Raw genomic sequence first — 20,649 nt, 5'->3', positions numbered from 1 at the left:
TCAATAAAAATATCTGTCAGACTAACTTATTAGGGTTTGAAGTCTCATCTAATATATTGTATATCTTAAACATTAGTTTATACTAAATCCTCTTATCAAAGTTGATAACTTACAATTTCATTCGATATATTTTTTATACTGTATTGTTCTCTTATTAAAGATTGAATATTTTTGAAGATATCAGTTAACCAAGCCGATAAATATTTTGATAATTTATTACAAAGAATTAAGTTCAAATCTCATCTTGATCATTTATCTTAAAAAATAAAAAAAAATATTTTTTTATTTATTATCCTTATTCTTGATGAACTTGGATGTGGAACAGAGTCAGCACAACTGGGTGGAATCACATCGCACAGAAGGAGCACAATTGGGTGGCTTCATCAGATACGCTCACGCAGAGTCAGCAAAGATGGCGGAGAGCATCACACAGGAGAGTGGATTCATCAGATTTAGCACCCACCCCAAGGAAGAACACAACTGGGTGGCTTCAACCAATCACAAGACTGTGCACCCGAGCATCATTCTGTAGGTTTCAATATGCTCCATTGATAAAAGTTCATCTTGGCCAGAAAACACCGGCAAATTGGCCCCATCGTCACTTCAACTCTACACATTCCAGGACAGGTTAACGCTCTGCATTATAGCAGTTCTGAAACCAGATTGTCCGGAACACTAGAATATAACTCAATACTACTGCTTTAAGGTCCAAATACAATCATTAATCAGATACTCATAATCCAATTCATTGTGAGTATTATAATCTTTTCCACTCAGGAACATGATATCCTCATCAACATTCAAAGGTCTAATGTAATTATGACGACTTGTATGTCCAATGCTAATCCGATATCATTTATCATAATTAATTTGATGAATCTATTAACTTCATACGGTCGAAACTATGTGAACTAAAATGCTCCAAGTCCTAGTTAATATTTATAAATTCATCGAGGACTAATAGACCAATTATCTTATTCCATTTCTGTTGGGACTATTACAAAGATTATGATATAATTTTTGTCTTCTTTTTGCATCTATAAATTGCAGTAATGTGATATCCACCATTTGTAGTCATATATGTTAATCATTCTTCGACGAAGAAGTTTCAGGTTTAGGGAAGATTCTTCTCATATCTGACCAACTAGCTTTAGTCTTACATGGAATGACATTGATGGTGTCATATCTGAAGCAGCAGCAGCATGTTCTTTCATATGTTTATCAGATAACTCTTTTTGGTTGATTTTAGCATCATTTTCTATTTAAAAAATTTTCTAACAACTATTCGTCGGTAATATTTGATTGTCTATGATTACATGAGGAAAAAAGATGTAAGAAAATTTAACGTTAAGATTTTTCCAATTATCATATACATCAATAATGATATATTTTTGATGATGTCTTAATCAATCTGACTCGATTTTGGACTACGTACATAATGAATAAGAAAGTGATTTGACGGACGAATTTACAAAAAGATCAAAGTGAAGTGCAGTGTTCGATCTGACTTTTTTGATGCTCGAGATTGATATGTAAAATAGAATTATGAGTGAACAGTGATTTACGTGAGTAATAATGAATGAATTAATAAAATATAGATAGAATATTTTCTTTTGGACTATTAGGCTTAAATTAATAAACCTTTATAGTAAACTGAGCCCAAAGAAATATTTTACAATATAGGTAGAATATTCTCTTGGTCTCTCTCTCCCTATGTTGAGTTGGTAACTATAATTGGGGGTTTAGAATTCTCCCCCTATCAGGGAACAATCACTGCCAAAAGGAAAACTTCATGAACTTTTGACATTGTAAACATGGAAAAGAAATGCAACAGAGATGACAATATTGAGGGGAAAAAGATAGGAGATACTGAGAAGTTGATAATCCACTTGGAGGTCTGTCAAATCTTATCAACCTTTGTCATGCTTATACAATGAGCAGAATTTATACCATCCCCATAAGTCCACTGCGTCTCTCAAACCCTCACAGCAAAAGAATAAACAACCAGGAATAAACATCCATTTTTACCGTGTAGACTTCCCCTCCGAAGATTTGTTCTTGGCGTGTGTGTGTGTGTGTTGTGTGAGATCTGGTTTGGTCTCCTGCCAAAATCTTGCCTTCATACCAAGCTTTAATGCCATGGTGATCGGGAAAAGAAACGCAAGCAAGCATCTTGGTGAAGCAGCAGCAGCACAAGCCATTTGCCCTGGCTTGCTATAGTATCGACCTTATGCTCGTGCCATTACACATGCACTCCGGCACCGGGTAGGCGGTGACGTCCTTGCCGACCTTGTGGTCGGTCCTGAGCTCAGGTTGGCCCAGCGATCCCTGATGCAGCTCCTTCACGATCCGATTGAACTCCGACTCCGGCAAGGAAGTGTCGAGGAAATAGGGGATCATCTGCCGCTTGTTCGGCGTGATGAACTTCTTGTGCCCGGCGAACGCTCGGTGCCCGCGCATCAGGTGGCCCATGTTCCCGCCGTGGGAGGCCATGAAGACGTCGCTCTGCTCGCAGACGATGTAGTCGATGGCAGCTAGAAGAGACGACCTGTTAGCGAACTGTTCCAGTTCACCCGGCAGAGTAAGGCTCTCTTTGTTGTAGAGATCGGGGAATTCGTAGAGAAGAGGCAGCAGTGCCTGTCGCCCGCCGAAGGGTTGCCCTCCTGCCCAGTAAATTCGTGCGTCCCTCGGCGCTTCGAGTGCTTTGAGCAGTCTGTGGATTCATTATCATCACTGAGTTGTCTGCGAGATGCAGAGAAGGGGGAGGATGTAAAAGGTACCTGGTGACTTCCAAGGCGGTCAAGGGGCAAAGGCCGGCGAGTCTGCGCTCCTGGTACGTCATGTTGGACCTTCCGGTGAGGAGCTTCGGCCGGAGCTTCCTCTGTTCTTGGATGACCTCGTCGTGGTCGGGGCTTAGACCGGGAAGGCAACCGGTTCGCACCCACACGTCCTTCTCCAGACGCAGGTGTAGCGCGAGATATGGACCTTTGCTTCTCATCCTCATTGCGAGCTTGTTGCCCAGCTCTTGGATCGGAGCTGCGAACCTCAGCGCACGGAACGCGACCTGGTCGATTTGGGACGCACAAGTCAACTCCGGCTTCCAGTCAAAAGTCTTCTGATAGAACGCAAGGAAACTGGAGAGGTGCTGTGGTTACCTTGCAGCGAAGCTTTTGGAGATCAGGTGGGAGGTCCTTGGAAAGCCTGGAATCCAAACCTCTTAGAAGCAAAACACCTTCTCTGTTTAGCTTCATGAAAAATCAACAACAAAAAGGAACGAATTAAGAACTCAGAATCAAGACAGATCGTAAATGAACAATCTAAAGAGCTGCTAATATTTCGCTAGATTACAGGAAAACAGACCATAAATGAGAGGAATGCCGCGTTCGATACATTTTTCGTGGGAATTACAAGGGAAAACTAAAGATCAAACGACAAATGAATGTTCAAAAGACAGGGACTCACTCGCTTCATGTATCTCGATCGAATCCAGTCAGGGGAGACATGAAGGGGTGTTTCCCTCTCCTGCACCGGCCTCGTCATGATATGTGTCGACGGCAGAGACGACACCACCTTAACATCCTCGGCGAGAACGCTTTTGAAATGCTCCAAGTCGAATACATCAGAGAACTCGCTGCCCATAAATGAAACCAATCTAAGTTTTGGATGTAGTGCTCCAGAAATATGGAGGAAAAAGGTGACATTTTGTTTGCCTGGATTTGTGTTTGGATAAGAGAGAGAAGTCAATGAAGTCAAGATGAGAAATCGAGGGAGATTTCTGCATGGGAACGAGGAATTGGAACGCAAGATGGCACCTTTCGTCGCCCCAGATGACGTTGACCTGGAGGACGGGGACGACCAGGGCGGCGCCGAGAATCCGAGCAATGACTACCGCGTCAACGATCTGGTTCCGCTGCTGGTTGAGCCCGCCGGAGACGACCACCAGGAGGTACTTCTTCCGGCGGCCGGCCCGCGCCGCCGCCTCGCCTTCCGCCCGGTACTGCTTGCTGAACTTGAGACATGGCACGAACCCCATCCCGTCCGGCTGTCTCCAGAACTCCCCCCGCGCCTCCACCCCTCCACCGACGCCGAGCGCGAGCTCCTCCGTCGAATCCGCCGTAGAGAGCGGGCCGCGAATGAGGTGGGGGCAGGGGAGGAGCGGGTCGAGGTCGTGCCAGACCCTCAATGTGCCGACTCCCGCGAAGAGGAAGAGCAGCAGGAGGAGGAACTTGGTGCTGCGGGCGAGGAGGCGGTGGCCGGTCCGAGAGACCTTCTTGGGCGGGGAGATGAGGAGGCTGTGCAGCGAGGTGGAGGAGAGCGAGTGGATAATCTGCGACGGCACCGCGATATACGACAACCGCCTTCCATTCGGCCTCGTCGCCATCTCTTCCTCTCCTTCCTCTTCGACTCTTCTTCCGCTCCTCTTCTTCTTCGTCATCAACTCTCCCCCCTCCTCTGTTACGTTGTTGTATGTAGTAAAAAGGGACACGTTACTTTCTAATAATGAAGGGGTAAAGAAACGTCGTGGGCGGCGGGAAAGGGTAATTACGATCAAGTTCAAGTAATCACGATATTTACAGAAACGTGGCTCCCACTACCTCCCCATTAAATGACCAAAACGCCCTTCCGTTAATCCGCTCGTGAGTGAAGGGTAGTTTCGTCGTATAAAAATTGTGAACCCTGAGACGTGTCGAGATAAGAGTGGCCAGCTTTCCAAAAGCCAATCCGGCACGTGCCTGCTACGCGTTCGACACTTGGGTGTCGGTCCTGCGGCTAAACACGTGGAAGCGCTGTTACGTGCGTGGGGCCGGTCTAGCTAATGGCCAGCTGGACCAATCGTTGGAGCCTCAACTCACTCTACGCATCGACCGACGCAACGCGATGCTTGCAGACTCTCACGTGTAGAGAAGACGACCTGTAAAAGAGTCCAGCAGTGGCAATCCGCGGAATTGCTCAGCGGCGAAGACAATACAAAAGCTTCGAGAAGGCGAAAACAATGGCGATGGGAGGGGGTGTTGAATTATGTAGCTCCATTATTACAGCTCACGGGTGGATAAGAGAAAGCAGCGGCAGCAGCTCAATCATTGATTTGGTAGCACACATGGGATTAATCGATTGGGACTAGCAGAGGAGGCAGACGACGAGGCCAGTAGAGGTAGAGGTAGAGGTAGAGGCATAAGTGGGGGCACGCAGATGCCGCCATGGAGAACATGGGTTGGTGTACGACTACAGCTGCTTGACGCGACATCATTCTCTTGTCTCCGTCTTCATTTTGTGCCACATTAATGAACTCGGACGGATTAAATTATAAGACGTGATGAGATGTTGGGTTGGAATCTTTGTATTAATGAAAGGTTATTCCAAGTCTATTAATACAGTGTTTGAAATAGTATAATTACTCTTATAAATTCAATATAATATATATATATATATATATATATATATATATATATATATATATATATATACACGTATTTCTCTCGTTAATATAATGGATGTCTCCGAAGACTTGATTTTGATTGTAATTTATTAGATCTTATCTTTTTTTTTTCAATCTTATTATATTTGAAGTTAGGAAAAAGTTATGAAAAAATCGATCTTGAAATGACTTATGATTTAGAAGATTAACCTGATGTTCGATCAAACTAGATATTCACTTATAAAACATCAATCTAAAACTCGAGACGATTTAGTCAGAGATAACATTTTATCCATGTCTAATAAAGATTTAATTAATTAATTAATTATATTTAAATGATTTGTACGTGGAATAAGATCTTTTTTATATTCAAGTCAAATTAAATTCTTATGAAAATAAATTATCATTCAAATTAAATTCATATAATAAAGAAGATAATAAGACAGTATAGAGATCCTTGTTTCTTAATATTTTCTTAATATATCGTACTAACTCAACAGTCCATTTATCATATCGATATTTCCGGTGAGTCTTATGTCTAGAGTTTTGATTGACAGTGAATAACTATTGGCTATGTTGAGTTGAAGAGATATTTAAATGTCTCAAACATTATTAGGATTCTAAAAATCATAATGCCCTTAATGTTTTAATTTATGTTATTAAAGAATATTAAAAAGCTACTATTTAGTATTGCCTTGCATATATTCTTAATCTAATGGATGAAGTGGCTCAAAGATGGAGGCATAAAGTTTTATGCTACCACTGGGATGTAAACCACAAGCCTAAAATCCTTCTTTGCCAACAAGAAGCATAGTTACTGCTACAGAACCAAGGAATTGTTGATGGTGTCCAATGGTGGTTTACCAGTGCTTATCAAAAGTTGGTGAGAGGTAGGCATCAGGGGACCTGTCCCTCCATAAATGACTCTCATCTCCCACAAGTAAGAAAACAAGGAGAAAAAAAGGATGGTCTTTGGTGCATCATTAGGTCAACTTCCCTTGGAATGTGATGGAGGGCAGCTCATATGACACACAAGTTTTCAATGCCATGAAGTGATGGCCCATCTCCCAAAAAACATGCAGCACTTTGTCCATGCATCAAACAAAAGATGCTGTGAGCTGCTTTTACTTTGCTTGTCCTCCTCCTTCATCCTTGATGAAGGATGATGAGATGCTCCTTCAAAGCTGGGTAAATGCTGCAGTACATGAGATGAAAGCAAAAGAGTTGCAGGCTTTTAATAGTGTCATTTGTCTACCCATAATCTTACTTGGAATTGCAGTCTAGCTTTTCCTCATTCCTAAACAACCATCAAGGGAGCTGCCCATGGTTGCATGTTCTCTTCCAACTTGGTCAAGCAATCCCACACCTCTGGATATTTCTCTCTCTCTCTCTCTCTCTCTCTCTCTCTCTATATATATATATATATATATATATATATACACACACACATAAACTAATGCATTGAGTTGTATGTGCTTGCAAGTTGGTCTTCTTCCATTGTTGGAATGGCAGAATCAGATTAGTTGGAGATGACTGTATCCTTCATCATTTAGCCAAATAAATATCCTTAATTAGTTTGCAGATATAGGAGTTTACTTCAGTCATACTTAATTCAACATGGCTTCCACTACCAACAGTTGACATATACCTTCTTGAAGGTAGTTGAAACTAGAGACATCTGAGAGAATTTGATCATGCAATTGCTTGAAGTATTTTGCAGAATCATGGCAATTGAAGTGGCAAACACAATGGATAATTTCATTAGATGAAAAATTGCAATTTCTTTTTTGAAGATTTGATGAGCAGATGATAGAATCCAATGCCATTGATGAGGAGGAAACCGACGACCAGGATTCACAAAGCATCAGTGCAGCTAGAGGAAGAAAACTCTGAAATGACTAAAAGACTAATGAGTTCAGTCACAGATAGCTAAAGCTTTTGGATTCATTAGTGTTTGGATAATGAATTTGTTTCTTTACTAGCTTGACTCACTTCCCATGATTTCTATCCTAATAGGAGGGAGATAAAGCATGTCATTGGCATTGGATTTTAGTAGTTCCTGGAGAGAGAGAGAGAGAGAGAGAGAGGGGGACCAGCTTCCACATTAATAATGTTTGGGCACAGAAGATAACAACAGGATGTGCTGAACCATACAATGTATTGGAATCTCTGTCCCCTTCTCTTCTGGTTAGAATATGTTCAGTACCTGGACTGGCATTGAACAAGTTCTATCCATCACCTGTTGGTCTCACCTCAGCCCTTCCTCGAGAACTGGTAGCTGGTCAAATCAAACAAGGTCACATACATGATTGATATGGCACAACAACAGCAGCATGTTTGTTTTTGTTAGATTCAGCTATCAAATATGAGAAAGAGATGCTGATGGTGGTGCCACATTGACCACATAAAAAGTTGTATGATTTGGCCAATTATGCAAGCTGGCTTTTCCTACTTTCTTTGACCATGTTCTATATGGACATTTAGTGTACTCCCTACTTTCTACTTGATATCACATGTTATTGCCTCTATTGCATGAGGCTACTCAATCACCAGACTTAGCTAAAGGCAAGTACAACAATGGCTGTCCTTGGCCTGAGATCACTTTCCATAGACCAAGATGCAGAAGGAAATAATGCTTGAGCAACCAACAGGTACACTGGATTTGGATCTCATGAGTGCCTTTCTACTAATTTAATGCTTTCAATATTTCTCTACACCTCACTCTCAATAGAAATTACATCTCTACACAGCTTTCCTAGAAGCAGGGAGCAGAAACATGCAATGTATAAAGATGTAATACTAGCAACTCTGAATCTTGCTGGGTTAAACTTGTCATGAAACATGGGCTGATATGATCACAATGAGGCTCACAAAGATGACATCAAACTAATCATGAACCAACTTGTGTTAGGATTCAGAGAATTCTTCTTCATTAGCAATACAAAGCAGTACCATGACCACAGGATTCAGGAGACTTTCCTGGCAAACTTGCATACAAACAGCATGGTCTCCACAAAACCATCTCATCTTCTTCACAATTGCAAACATCAACATCCTGGTGTCACTTGAATGCACACCAAATTCTATTGAGAGCTTGCACCATTACTTTTCATCAGCAGCAGAAGAAATTAACACTTTAAATATTATCAAAATAATGTTTCACTTGAAGCACCATGTATTTCTATCATCATCTTTGAAATGAAATTGAGCATTTACTGTCATAGTCTGAAAGCTATTGGCTGAAAATTAGGCTAACAGAATCAGAGGATGTAGCAGAGTAACCTTTTTCCTGCTAATGATTGTAAATTAGATGGCTAAAACACCATGGAAGATTAGATGGGTTGCCTATGTGCAGTCATTTGCAGCACTACTGTAAGGAAGAAGCTTTTACCTGTTAAAAAACTTGAATTGCACTGTCAATCCAAATTCATCATGATAACATGTCTTCAACAGTTCCTAACATCACCTACATACAATAGATACTAGCAAAAGGACATCACAACATTACTGATGCTTCTAGGTAGCATAGGTTTCATACATACAGATAAAAGAGTTGAGATCCACAAGATCTTTAGAAATAGAACTGATATTCAGAAAGTTTTTGACTTCATGATGCTGGTCATCCTTCCATGCCTTATAACTATGATTGCAGCAAATTGATCATGAGGTCTAAAGAGACCATTGCATGCCAGGACCTGAATGGTCATATGCCCTATCTGAACCATGGTCAAGGTAGTGTCCATTTTCCTGCGGAGCAAACTCTACTTGACCTGTAAAATGAGCATCACTGACGTTGGTTGTCCCTCCTGCTAATCCCATTTCATGCTGGATTTCATGTGAGCTAATCCTGGCTCCATGACCTCTGGAGCCCCATGAGCTGTTGAAGTAATTGCTGGGAATGACCGAATGGGTTGTTGGCTGGCTATCAAAGGTGCTGCTTGCTGGGATTACCGGAGAACGGTTTCCAGCAGAGTTGCTGCTCCACGGATCAGTTGACAGAAGAGAGAGAGCACAGCTCGAGTCAGAGACTCCTGCAAGACATTCACCGGGTGGAAGTTCCATGGGGGAGCAGAAGGCCCCCACCGGAGGTCCCTGAAAGCAGGGATGAGTACCATGCAGTGCAGCTGCATGGGATGGAGCATCTAAGACACCACGCCATTCATTATTAGCCATCCGATCACCAGTCCTTGCAGTTGGCCAAACATCCCTTGCAGCACATGAGAAATTTGGGTAACTGAAGTCCACTAGAAAGCTTCTGAATCTATTAGGGTCTTCTGTAGGCAAAGCATATTAGCATGACAATAAAATGCAGCATATTAGACAGCTGCGAGAAGGAAAATGTAAATGCAACAACAATAAGATGCTTCTGACCATGGAAGGATGATGCAATGCGGCCATAGCGTGTTCCAAATGGCCCAGGAGGTGGCTTCCTTCGACGCTCATTATGTCCTGCAAGACGTCTGCGACAACTGCGTTTACCTTGGTCAAATTCAGGTAACTGATGAAACCTGTGATTATGTAGCCATGTCAAAACAAACATCATTTATCAAACTTCCCAGTAAGCAACATGTATATTATGTGCCAAAAGATATGTTGAAAACACCAGAACATGGATATCACCAACTGTTATTATTACCATCATCATCATTCTCCTATTAATACAGACAGGCCATAAGCACAGCTCACCATGGAGCTTCTGGAAGAATTACATCTTATTATTGACCTCATGTCAAGCTTCCCAAACATATCTTATTTTTGGAAATCGTACTTGGTATTTGTTATGAAAGGGAATGTTCAGGGACGATCTCAACAACACTCAACCAGACTGAACGAACCCCTATTGAAGGGCCTCTTGCCCAAAGTCCTATTTGGCTAGGCAAAGCCCATATCATAGTAGCCCACTGAGCTCAATCCCAATCTTACTAGGACTAGACTAGAGTAGACCTCACTGAAATAGGGGCAGCCACAAGAAGAGGGTGGCGCCAACTCCTAATAGGAGTAGGACTCTCATGTTGCAGCCCTAAACAAGTGCCTTTAGGACCCTCCAAGCCCTAACCTAGCTAGGACTCCACCCCTTCCTCAAGGGAGGAGAGCCCCATCTAAAGCAATCCCCAAAAGCATCCAAGTTGTGTCCCCTCTAGAAAAGCCAATCGACCCTAGGTTGAGAGGAGAGGAGAGGAGAGAAAGAGGTTTGCAAGTTCTATAGCTCTTCTTACTGCCTACAACCACCTTACTGCAAAGATCTTTTCCAACTGGCTGTCACCCTTAATAGCTTCCAAGGAGGCCTTTGGCAACAACAAGAAGAAGACCAAACAAAAGGCAGCCAATAAGTAGCCCCAGCCAGTCCTAACCTTTGAGCTTGTGTCGAGAGCCAAAAGAAGAGGAATTCAAAAAAGGATTCTGCCCTCCAGCCGCAACCCCCTCTTCCTTAAGTTTGAACAGCCTAAACTCTACATCAAAGCTTTGTCCAGTTGCTGTGACAAGTCCCAAAACCTTACTGCTTGCAGTCCAAACCTCAGGAGGTTTCAGTAGCAAGAGCGAAGGAGACCGAAACCGATAGCGATAGACAATCTGCCGAGAGCACTCAGGTGATGGCCAAAGACAACCTACATTCTTATACATCTATAAGTCTTCTATTACACTTTTAATTCAGTTGCTTTAAGTCTTATAATTAGCACTTTAACTTCACAAGCAATGTAGGCTGTTTTCTTTCGGCTTTACACTTGTTTCCTAGCAATAATTCTCACCTCTGTCAAAATTTTCATCCGAAAGGTGGTAACGAGTTGACAGATTGTTAGACCCAAACCCCATGCGAATCAGGGAATATAGAAAATTCTCTCTCATTGTTAATGGTGGTTTGCTGATCAATGATAGAGAAGAGGCTATTTATTATGGATCATATAACACCAAAGCCTCTCTGCATGCCACATTAATGCGACGCACACTGAAACACTCAGCATTTGAGATTTCCACAGAGGTTCACCTAATGGAAAGTTAATAATCAAGGATAAAAAGGTTGATCAATTCCATTTAAATGTACATGCTTCATGCAGTAAAAGTAACAGTTGAACAACATGCTATGAAATGGATTACCTTTATGGTGGTATTCTACTAAATGGATATTGTTACAGGGTCAATACAAAACAAGTAGCATAACTAGTTTACGGCCAAAGATTCTTAGTTGAGTGTTCAAGTAGGGTCAAAAGACTCGAAACATTTTTAGTGCAAAATTTGGGACAACACCAATCATGTAGAGAAAAATAGAAAATGTACACATTGCAGCCATCAATGTGCTTAGGAATCAACCAACAGGACAGATCACTTGATAGGTATTATTTCAACAAGAGGTGCCACTATTATCATAATATTAGATGTTAATATGGACAAGAAGATTCTTGTAGAGGCTAATTATCCTAGAGATCCTAGGATGAGGAAACAAAGTCACATGATTATCATAATTAGATGCCTCATTTAGGTATTAAGAATGAGTTCGTAAGATATTCCACAGTTTAATAATTGTTCATGGTGGACAGTATCAATATACGTTGTTATGTATTCAAAATGTAAAAGCTACTTCTTTCAGCACAAGTCAACACTTTTAGTACTGCACTCACCACATTGTTTAATTTGACTACTATACTGATGACTCTTTCCCAACTCATGAAAGCTTTAGGCAAAAGGAAAATGATACTTATGCTAAGGACTCCAATACAAATTATCAGAAGAGCCTCAAGCAAAACCAAATGAATTATCTTCTGCCATGATTTTCTTCCCATCTATACCACCGGCATCTTACCAGTTTAAATATCTTCTCTGCCTGAGGGATTCATTCTCGCGCTGGATATGCTACAAAGTACAAACTAGGACATGAGCTACTCACTCTAAAGTGTCATTGATACTGATCTGTGTCAATACTATAACTGTGCTTCATAAATATTAGACTTAAATAAACCGAATGGGAAATTATGAAAAGTTCGAGGGAAATAAGGAAGCAAATAAAAGAAAACTCAATATCGAGCAAGCAATCTAGGTGACAAATATCAATAGGATACAAGGTAAGAGAGGATTCCCTGGTTAAATACCAGAGAACATTGAATGTGTAGCAAACTTTGTCATGAGATTGATAAATGCAGCCACATACATATTGTCTAGAAAGATCTTTCCTAAGTCATAGGTGGACACTAAAAGAGTACACATGCAGAGAAAAGGTTCATAAATTTGCTTTACAACAACTTCATATATGAAGCAAAATATGTTTGGTGTCCCAGATCATGGGAAAAAAACAGAGAAGTTAATTTGGACTTTGGAGATTGACTTTGACAGTAGGAGGTTAGAAGTTAATTAGTATTAGGAGAGGTTTTGCCTTTTGAAAGAAACTCTGAAAGGGGTATTTATACTTATATGAAAGCCATAGGGATTTGTAACTTAAATATCTGACTACCATATGCTAACAAGTTGATATAAGGGGAATGGAAGAGCCAAACATTGTAACAGTAAATTGAAAGAGAAAAGATGTGAGAGAGAGATTGTGTGAGTGTGTGTGTGTGTGTGTGTGTGTGAGAGAGAGAGAGAGAGAGAGAGAGAGAGAGAGAAGAGAAGAGAAAGGAAAAGAAAAAAGTTTAATTTTGAGCTGTAATTATATGTTAAATTATATTGTGAATTTGACCTAACCACGTAATTCCTTTGCAGATTTATCCCCAATGAATAGGATGAAAACACCCAATAGACATACTCTTTTTACTTGCAGCTCTAGGCATGAAAAATATGTAAAAACAGGAGAAATTAAAAAAGATTTATATTCACAGTACAATAGGACCATCACCAGGAAAAAGGAGAAACCATCCATAAAGAAAGTGAAAGATAAGATCAGGATATAGTCTCAAGAAAAAGAAGTGAAAGAATCCTGTCTTCTTAAAGTCCATCCATAACATAAGACTTAATTTTAATATAGTAAATGATATAAAATAGGATTGAAGATATAACCATACAAGAGAATAATAACATCCATGTCAAAATCTGAATGAATATTCTCCAGCAGTCTACTCTACTATATAAATGCTCAATCTGAGATTACTTTTGGCAAGAGAAGACCCAATAAATTCAAGAAGGCAATCATCTATGCTACAGCTGGACTAAATTGAGGTTTAGTTTATCCAAGAATCAATCACATACAACCAGATGCTGAAAACAAACAGTAAGAACCTGCAAATTACATGGATGTGTCTTAGTATGTGCATGGACTGCTCGGGTTCAAAGGAACTGCCGAAGATTCCATCACTGACACATTATAACAGAGAATCTATTCGGAGCATTTACTAGTACAGAAGACCTAGGCAAATGAACTTGCATGCCACTGTCCCATCACATTATTGGGACAGTCCTACTATCAATATGACCTTACACCACCTAGTTATACTTAACCCTCTTGTACAAAACATATATTATAGAACTGATGATATAAAGCCTTTAACTTTTCATTCAAGGAAAGCAGCAGAGAATCAAGATGAAGCCAATAGGTGCTGCTATAAAGAGAATAAAGAAAAAGCAGAGTGTGAGCAACTGCTTTCTTTCTTGTGAGAAAAAGGTGTGAACACCTGCCATAATGGAATGTGGCAGAAAGAAAAACAGGATAATATGCTGACAAATGCTATAATGAAAGAGCAGAAACAGAATTGGACAAACAAATGGAAGGAAGACATGACCTATTTCTGACATACTTATAGAAAAGAGCTCAGACAGAGATCATGATATGAAGCTTCCATTCTGGAAAAACCTATCTCACAAATTTTCTGTTAACTCAGCAATTGCATGCTAGAGTCAGGAATTTCTGTATAAAGTGAAATTCTACGATTAGCTTAAGAGGAATTTACATTTCTCTATTCTCTGGATAATGTCCATATATGGATGCAACAAAAATTTCAACCTACATTTAAGTTTGTAACCTGACAAGTAGAGCACATAGCAACTGATAAAAATTAAATAACAACATGCAAACCCTTATTTTTGAACATATACACAGATGAGACATCCAGAATGTTGATTCCAAGAGAAAAATAGCAAAATGGAATTTGAAAATTACTAGATGAACTTGACTTCAGCAAGGAGATGGCTATCATAATTGGGATATTGAAGATACATGCACAAAAGAATTGCTAAGGATATAAGCCCAGTCACACGAACCAAACAACTGTGAAGACATTCTTCAAGCATGCAAACAGAAAACTGGTGCACTACAAGAAAAGGGAAAATGAAGCCTACAAAATCCCATGACCAATGTCCTAGTTGGCCAAAATGTCAAAAAGAAATAAACAAATTAAGAAGACCAGTACTGTTGAATGAAGCATAGAAATACATTAAAAAGATTAACCAGAAGAGAGGTCACTAAATTGCAATTCAATTAGACGCATTAATGAGATTAAGCATGCCCAATAGTCAATCCACCCAAGAATCAAGTTTAAGGCTGGCATTCAACCCACCAAGTGCACTTCCCGATACAAGAGTTTATGAGGTGGCAAATGCCTATTCTAGAAAAAAGAAACAAATACAAAACTGGAGACAAATTCTTTCACAAAAAAGATAGTTATATAGCTTAACAAAAGGAAAAGAGGAGGTGGACAAACGAAATGCCGATATGAACTGAAAATAAGTTTCAAATATAGAGGACACAGCCAGAAAGAGGGACAAACATTCCAGAAAGCTCCATCATCATCCTCCATGCCAGTGTGGTTTATCTAAGGGAAGTCGTCATGAATAACAACAAGAAAATATGAAGAACCTAAAAACCCATTACCTTGAAACATTTGCCTCAAACCCAACAGAAGAAGGCACCAAAAAGGATCTACATTCATAGGCAAGAAGGCTAACATCATCACAACAGTTCACTATCAAATCAAAAGCAAGATTATCTTTTACACCAAGTCCAGTCATAAAATCCAGATTTCGACGGGGAACATGCTAAAAGAATCATTTTTATTTGCGCTGCATCTACAGGAACACGAGGAACGACCAGGAAGCAAAACACTGACCTGCTACACTGCTGACAGAACCTCTGCTCCAAGCCTGCAACAATCACCTTAGGTGCCTTCGAATGCATCCCACACACCTTGTGCCGACAGTAGTAAGCCTTAGCCCCAGTCAGATCCGCATTGCACCCCTCCACCTGGCACCTGGGTGGCTGCTGCTGGCCCCCCTGCGCCACCCCCTTCCCCTTCCTCCCCGGCGGCGGTGGCGCCGCGGCGTCCTTGGCCGAAGCCGGCGACGGCTTGGAGGAGCTCCCACTCCCACCACCACCATCCTCAAAGTAGATCTTTTGCCCAAACTTGAGCCCATGGAGAGCATCACCGGAGCCGCTTGAGGCACCGGAGGCTTTGCGAGAGCTCGAATCCATCCCCACTTTTGCAGCTCTCTCTACAGCCCATCCATGGACTCAGACACCAGTGGGAGCCCTAAAAGAGGACAGCTAGTGGCTTCCTTAGAGAGAGAGAGGGAGAGGGATGGGTGAAGGGAGTGGTCTTAAAAAGAAGGGGTTGTGTGTCTTCTGCTGTCTCACAAAGCTGCCACTGCCATGTTGAGCTATTTGCTGCATGATGCCATCAGACTGGGAAGTCTGCAGGCAGAGAGATTTGTGCCTGCACACTTTGTTTAACCCCTTTCTTTACTGAATCAGACTGAGAATGAACAGTGACAGTGGTGGTGGTAGGACCAGTGTGATGCTCTCTCCATCTTTGTACATCTCCTTTTGTATCAGACCTGGACACCTCTTCTACTTTCTCAAGGCATACATGTCTATGCATTATACAACTCATAAGATATACATATACATGTCTCTCTCTCTCTCTCTCTCTTGAGTTTGCAGAAGTTACAGCATTGGACATGTCTGGGAAAGGTAACTTTGGTATGCCTCTGTGCTTTTTTGCTTTGAGAAGATGTGGTTCTTCTTTCTTTTTCAACCTTTTTATCCTCTGCTATGAGTTGTGTGGCTGAGAAGGATCTTACTGGAGGAGAATCTTTTTTTGAAAGTAACTTGGATTTGATTGAGGGCCCTCATGGGGTCTTCTTCAGGTTCCTCCAAATCAATGGATGGATCAAGTTGCTCCCTCTGTCTTCAAGAAATAACAGAGGCACAGGCATTTTGCTTGTCTGAGTACTGGATCACTTCTCAATGGATCTAGTAGATTTCAAATCTCAAACATTGTGAAGCAAGTCATATGGAGATTTTTGTTTTTTATCATCATTGAGATCCTCTATTATAATTTTATTTATTCCCAAATATATCTAAATCAATTGAAATGATTTATCCACAATGTAGCCTTTCTAAATAATTCTTTTTTTTTTTGTCTCAGTATCCTCATTTCTACAATATTGATTTTTAAGATATACTGATCTTTTCAAATATTTTCAATAAACAAAGCATAACTGGCATATCAATAAGGATAAGAAGAACTGTTAAAAAGGGAAGCCTTTTTGTACCTAACATATTTAGGAAATGTCCTACAACCAGTTAGCAGAAAGCTACTAAGCTAAGAAACCATGCAATTGACAAAGTGGGAACCTTTTGGTACCTAACAAGGTATCATATGATGGTCCTTGGTAGAAGAAAAAAATAATATCTTCTAACTTCTTTAACTATATGTTTAATACTGAAGATGAAGAATGCTTCCAAATGTACTGCTTCCTAAAAAAATTCACAAATCTTTGTATAGTAGTAGTAAATAGAGGTACAAATTTTGCAATTGCCTTAGGCATCAAAGCATCTTGTTGACTGTTGTGTTCTCCTGTCATGTACAGATTATGAATGAGGAAGTACAGCCCTTTCTTCTTCAAAAAAGATTTTGCTGGCTGGATTTGAAGAACAAGTCTCCTCAAATAGTATAAAGCTTTTGAGAACAAGCTCTATCAGAAACAAGTGCAACAAAAGGAGTTCTTTGGCATGAGGGATCTGAAAGTGTGTTGAGTACTTCAGTGAAGTTTTGTGGTAGTCTGGCTTTGTGATATCATCAGTTACTTGGGCAGAAGAGGACAATACAAAAAGAAAGACAGGTTATCATACATCATTCTTTTTTATTTTGATTTCCTCTCCCTAGGTCTACTAGGTTTTGAAAGTTGAGATCTCAAAGACATAATTGGATTGCTGCCATGAGAAGTAGAAATCATGAAACTACAAATTATTACCGTGAAAGATCTTTAGGAACTATGTTGAAGGTTATACAGATTAATAGGACTGTTATTCCTTTGTGTCATCTTATGGTGATGTAAGAGGACAAGTACAGGTCAGATATCTGGTGACTTGATATGCTTCTTCTTTAATCAGTTTGGAGCAACAGTGGCCCAAGGATAATCCAAACTTTTGGTTGCAAAGCTCATGTTGTTCTAGACAATATTTATGGTCCTTGAATTCTTGGTGATAATTTGTGATACAAAAACTTAAAAATTTAGTTGCCATGTAAATCTCAGATTCAAATAAACCTGAAAAATGATTTTGTTGGGATGCTGCATTACCAAACATTTGACCCTTCTTAAACCCAACATTGACGGGAGTCTGTGCTTTAGGATATCCACATAATATCACAAAGATAAAGATGAAATAATGGTTTGACACTTCATTTCTTAGTTCTTCAAATGATGAAGAGGTGCTGCAGATAAACTCTGTACAGTTTTTTTTCTCAAAAACTTCCTGATGTATCCTCAAAGGTGAAAAAAGAGATGGGGAGGATTGTAGAAACTGGGAAAATGGGAAATCCTTGCAGCAGGATTGCAGTCCTTTCTCTTCTATAGAAGAGCTTCTATGGCAGCATATGGTGTGTCCTCTATCATGTGCCTTTTTTTTTTGTTAATAAGTCATTAAAACTGGTGACATTGACTTTAGTTGACATTAAAACTATTATTGATCTTTGAGACCATAAAGATATCCTACCAAAATTCAAGAGGACAAAGTAATGTCATGATTATAAGGAAGGCACATACATTTTAAAATTAAACTTATTAAGATATCATAAAGATAATTGATGAAATATATTAATAGCTTATCAAAGAATAAATCAAATTGACTATTAATTCTTGAAAAAAAAATTTAAAAAATGATTTATATTAAATGTAATGAATGTAATGTATTTATCGGACTATATAAACCCATATGTTAGGTTATGAAACATAGAAAGTTTTTAAAGTTATACAAAAATTTTAAGTGAAATGTAAAATATTTTGTCATGTTCTACTTTTCCTTTGTGTGATAGCTCTATCTCTTCTCCATATATAATTTAAAATTTGGTATCAGAGCTCAAGTTAAGTTATGATATCTTATGATACATCCAAATGAATATTCTTTTAGACTCCCAAGACATATGGGAGTTTATAGAACATGGATTTATTGAACAAATCTAGTATAAGAAGAAGTATCGAATGCAGAAGCAAGAAAACACTCGAAGGAAGAAGGAAAAAAAAAAAATTCATAATTTACCAAAGTCTTAATCATACAATATTCAAGATCATCACTTCAGCAAATAATTGAAAAAAAGCTTGAGAAATACTTTTAAAAGCATTCGATGGTGTGAATAAGATAAAAAAACTTCATCTATAAGTTTTGCGAGCTGAGATTGAGAATCTATTTTTAATATCATTTCTATTGTTCATCAAATGAGATAAAATGATGAATAAATAAGTAATCAAAGAGTAATAAAAAAAATACTAAGATCTTTATATCTAATGTTTGATTTTATTACTATAGCAATTGAAGAGTCTAAAGATTTAGAACAAATGTCTTTAGAATAATTAATGGGTTCTCTCAAAATCCACGAAAAAAAGACTTACAAAAAAAAGAGAAGAAAAATCTCTAGAGCAAACACTACAAACCAAGCTTACTCTTAAAAATAAAAGTTTAACATCTCAAAGAGGAAGAGGTCGTGGACAAAGAAAAAGAGGTGATAGGAATTAGATCAATCAAGAATCTCAAAATAATAAAGGTGACGGAGAAAATTCTAGCCAAAGAGGTTGATCGAGGCCATAGACATTATAGAAATTCTAAAAGGTCTAAAATACAATATTATGTTTGCAAAAGGTATGGATACTACTCCTTAAATGATATTATAATCCTAACAATCAAGATAATAAGATAAATTTTATTAAAAAAGAAGACAAGAACAAAAACCATGCTTTGCTAATGACATAATAATTTGAAAGAAGATCAATCTATGATATAATATTTAGATACAAAAGCTTCAAATCACATATGTAGCATCAAGGAACTATTTTCTGAAATAGATATAAGTTATTATAGCAACATTATATTTAATGATCTATCTTAAAAAATTTCTTAGACTTAATAATAACAAATAATTATGTATTTAATATGTTTATTATGATCCTGATATGAAAAATAATATTTTGAACTTAGGTCAATTGCTTGAAAAAGATTATGATATTGAGACGAAAGATATGCTCTCTCTAATAAGAATAAAATATTAATGTTATATGTGAAAATGACAATGAACAAAATATTCCTCTATATTTATATATTTTTGATTGATCAAATTATTTTAAAACTGATATTGAGGATAATTCTATATTATGGCATCTTACATATGCTTACTTAAATTTTGAGGCTTTGAAACTTCTAGAGAAGTATAATATGGTGACAGGATGCCAAGAATTGATTACTCATCAAAGTTATCTAAAGTATATGTGTCATGGGCAAGCAAGAAAGAAAGTCTTTCAAATTAAGAAGAACAAAAAGAGTATAATATCGACTTGATTTAGTGCACTCAAACGTTTATGACTATATTAGTCCAGTATCATTTAGAGAAAGCAAGTATTTTCTTACCTTCACTGATGATTATAGTGTCAAAACTTGGGTTTACATATTAAAGAAAAAATAGTTTTAAGTAAATTCAAATAATTTAATAATTTGGTTGAAAGACATAATGGTTACAAGATTAAATGTTTAAGAATTGATAGGGGTGGTGAATACATATCAAATGAATTTAGGAGTCTTTATAAAAATAATTTATATCAATTCACCATGGCGTACACTCAACAAAATGGTATTTCAAAAAAAAAAAGTAGGATTATATTTAATATAGTCCGATGCATGTTAAAGAAAAGAAGAATTCATAAAGAATTTTGGAGAGATATTGTTACTTATGTAGTTTATTTGTTTAACAGGTTTCCAATAAGACGAATTGATAATATTACACTAGAAGTATGGATCTTACCGAAACCAAGAGTCGATCATTTGAGAA

At 38.7% G+C, this 20,649-nt stretch overlaps 2 protein-coding genes across 3 annotated transcripts; both read right to left on the bottom strand.

Annotated features, from left to right (window-relative positions):
* Nucleotides 1–1,867: 1,867 nt before the first annotated feature.
* LOC135588278 (O-fucosyltransferase 20-like) lies at nucleotides 1,868–4,463 on the bottom strand. The gene is made up of 5 exons (XM_065080333.1): nucleotides 3,813–4,463; nucleotides 3,463–3,631; nucleotides 3,156–3,245; nucleotides 2,781–3,064; nucleotides 1,868–2,713 (listed from the first exon to the last, which is right to left on the bottom strand). The coding sequence occupies exons 1-5, from the start codon at nucleotides 4,433–4,435 to the stop codon at nucleotides 2,215–2,217; spliced, it is 1,665 nt and encodes a 554-aa protein (XP_064936405.1). The 5' UTR covers nucleotides 4,436–4,463; the 3' UTR covers nucleotides 1,868–2,214.
* Nucleotides 4,464–8,803: 4,340 nt separating this feature from the next.
* Nucleotides 8,804–16,211, bottom strand: LOC103996265 (squamosa promoter-binding-like protein 17). 2 transcript variants are annotated; one of them, XM_009417152.3, is made up of 3 exons: nucleotides 15,442–16,211; nucleotides 9,788–9,924; nucleotides 8,804–9,687 (listed from the first exon to the last, which is right to left on the bottom strand). In XM_009417152.3, exons 1-3 carry the CDS (start codon nucleotides 15,801–15,803, stop codon nucleotides 9,086–9,088), a joined length of 1,101 nt encoding a protein of 366 aa, XP_009415427.2. In that variant the 5' UTR covers nucleotides 15,804–16,211; the 3' UTR covers nucleotides 8,804–9,085. The 2 variants fall into 2 exon arrangements, with proteins under 2 accessions (XP_009415427.2, XP_009415426.2); XM_009417151.3 differs by having other exon boundaries at nucleotides 8,804–9,690; nucleotides 15,442–16,209.
* Nucleotides 16,212–20,649: the final 4,438 nt, after the last annotated feature.

This window comes from Musa acuminata, chromosome BXJ1-8 (assembly GCF_036884655.1).
Source record: "Musa acuminata AAA Group cultivar baxijiao chromosome BXJ1-8, Cavendish_Baxijiao_AAA, whole genome shotgun sequence".
Taxonomy (NCBI): Eukaryota; Viridiplantae; Streptophyta; class Magnoliopsida; order Zingiberales; family Musaceae; genus Musa; species Musa acuminata.
Note: the sequence above shows the minus strand (reverse complement) of the source record. Positions and strands in the feature narration are given on the sequence as shown.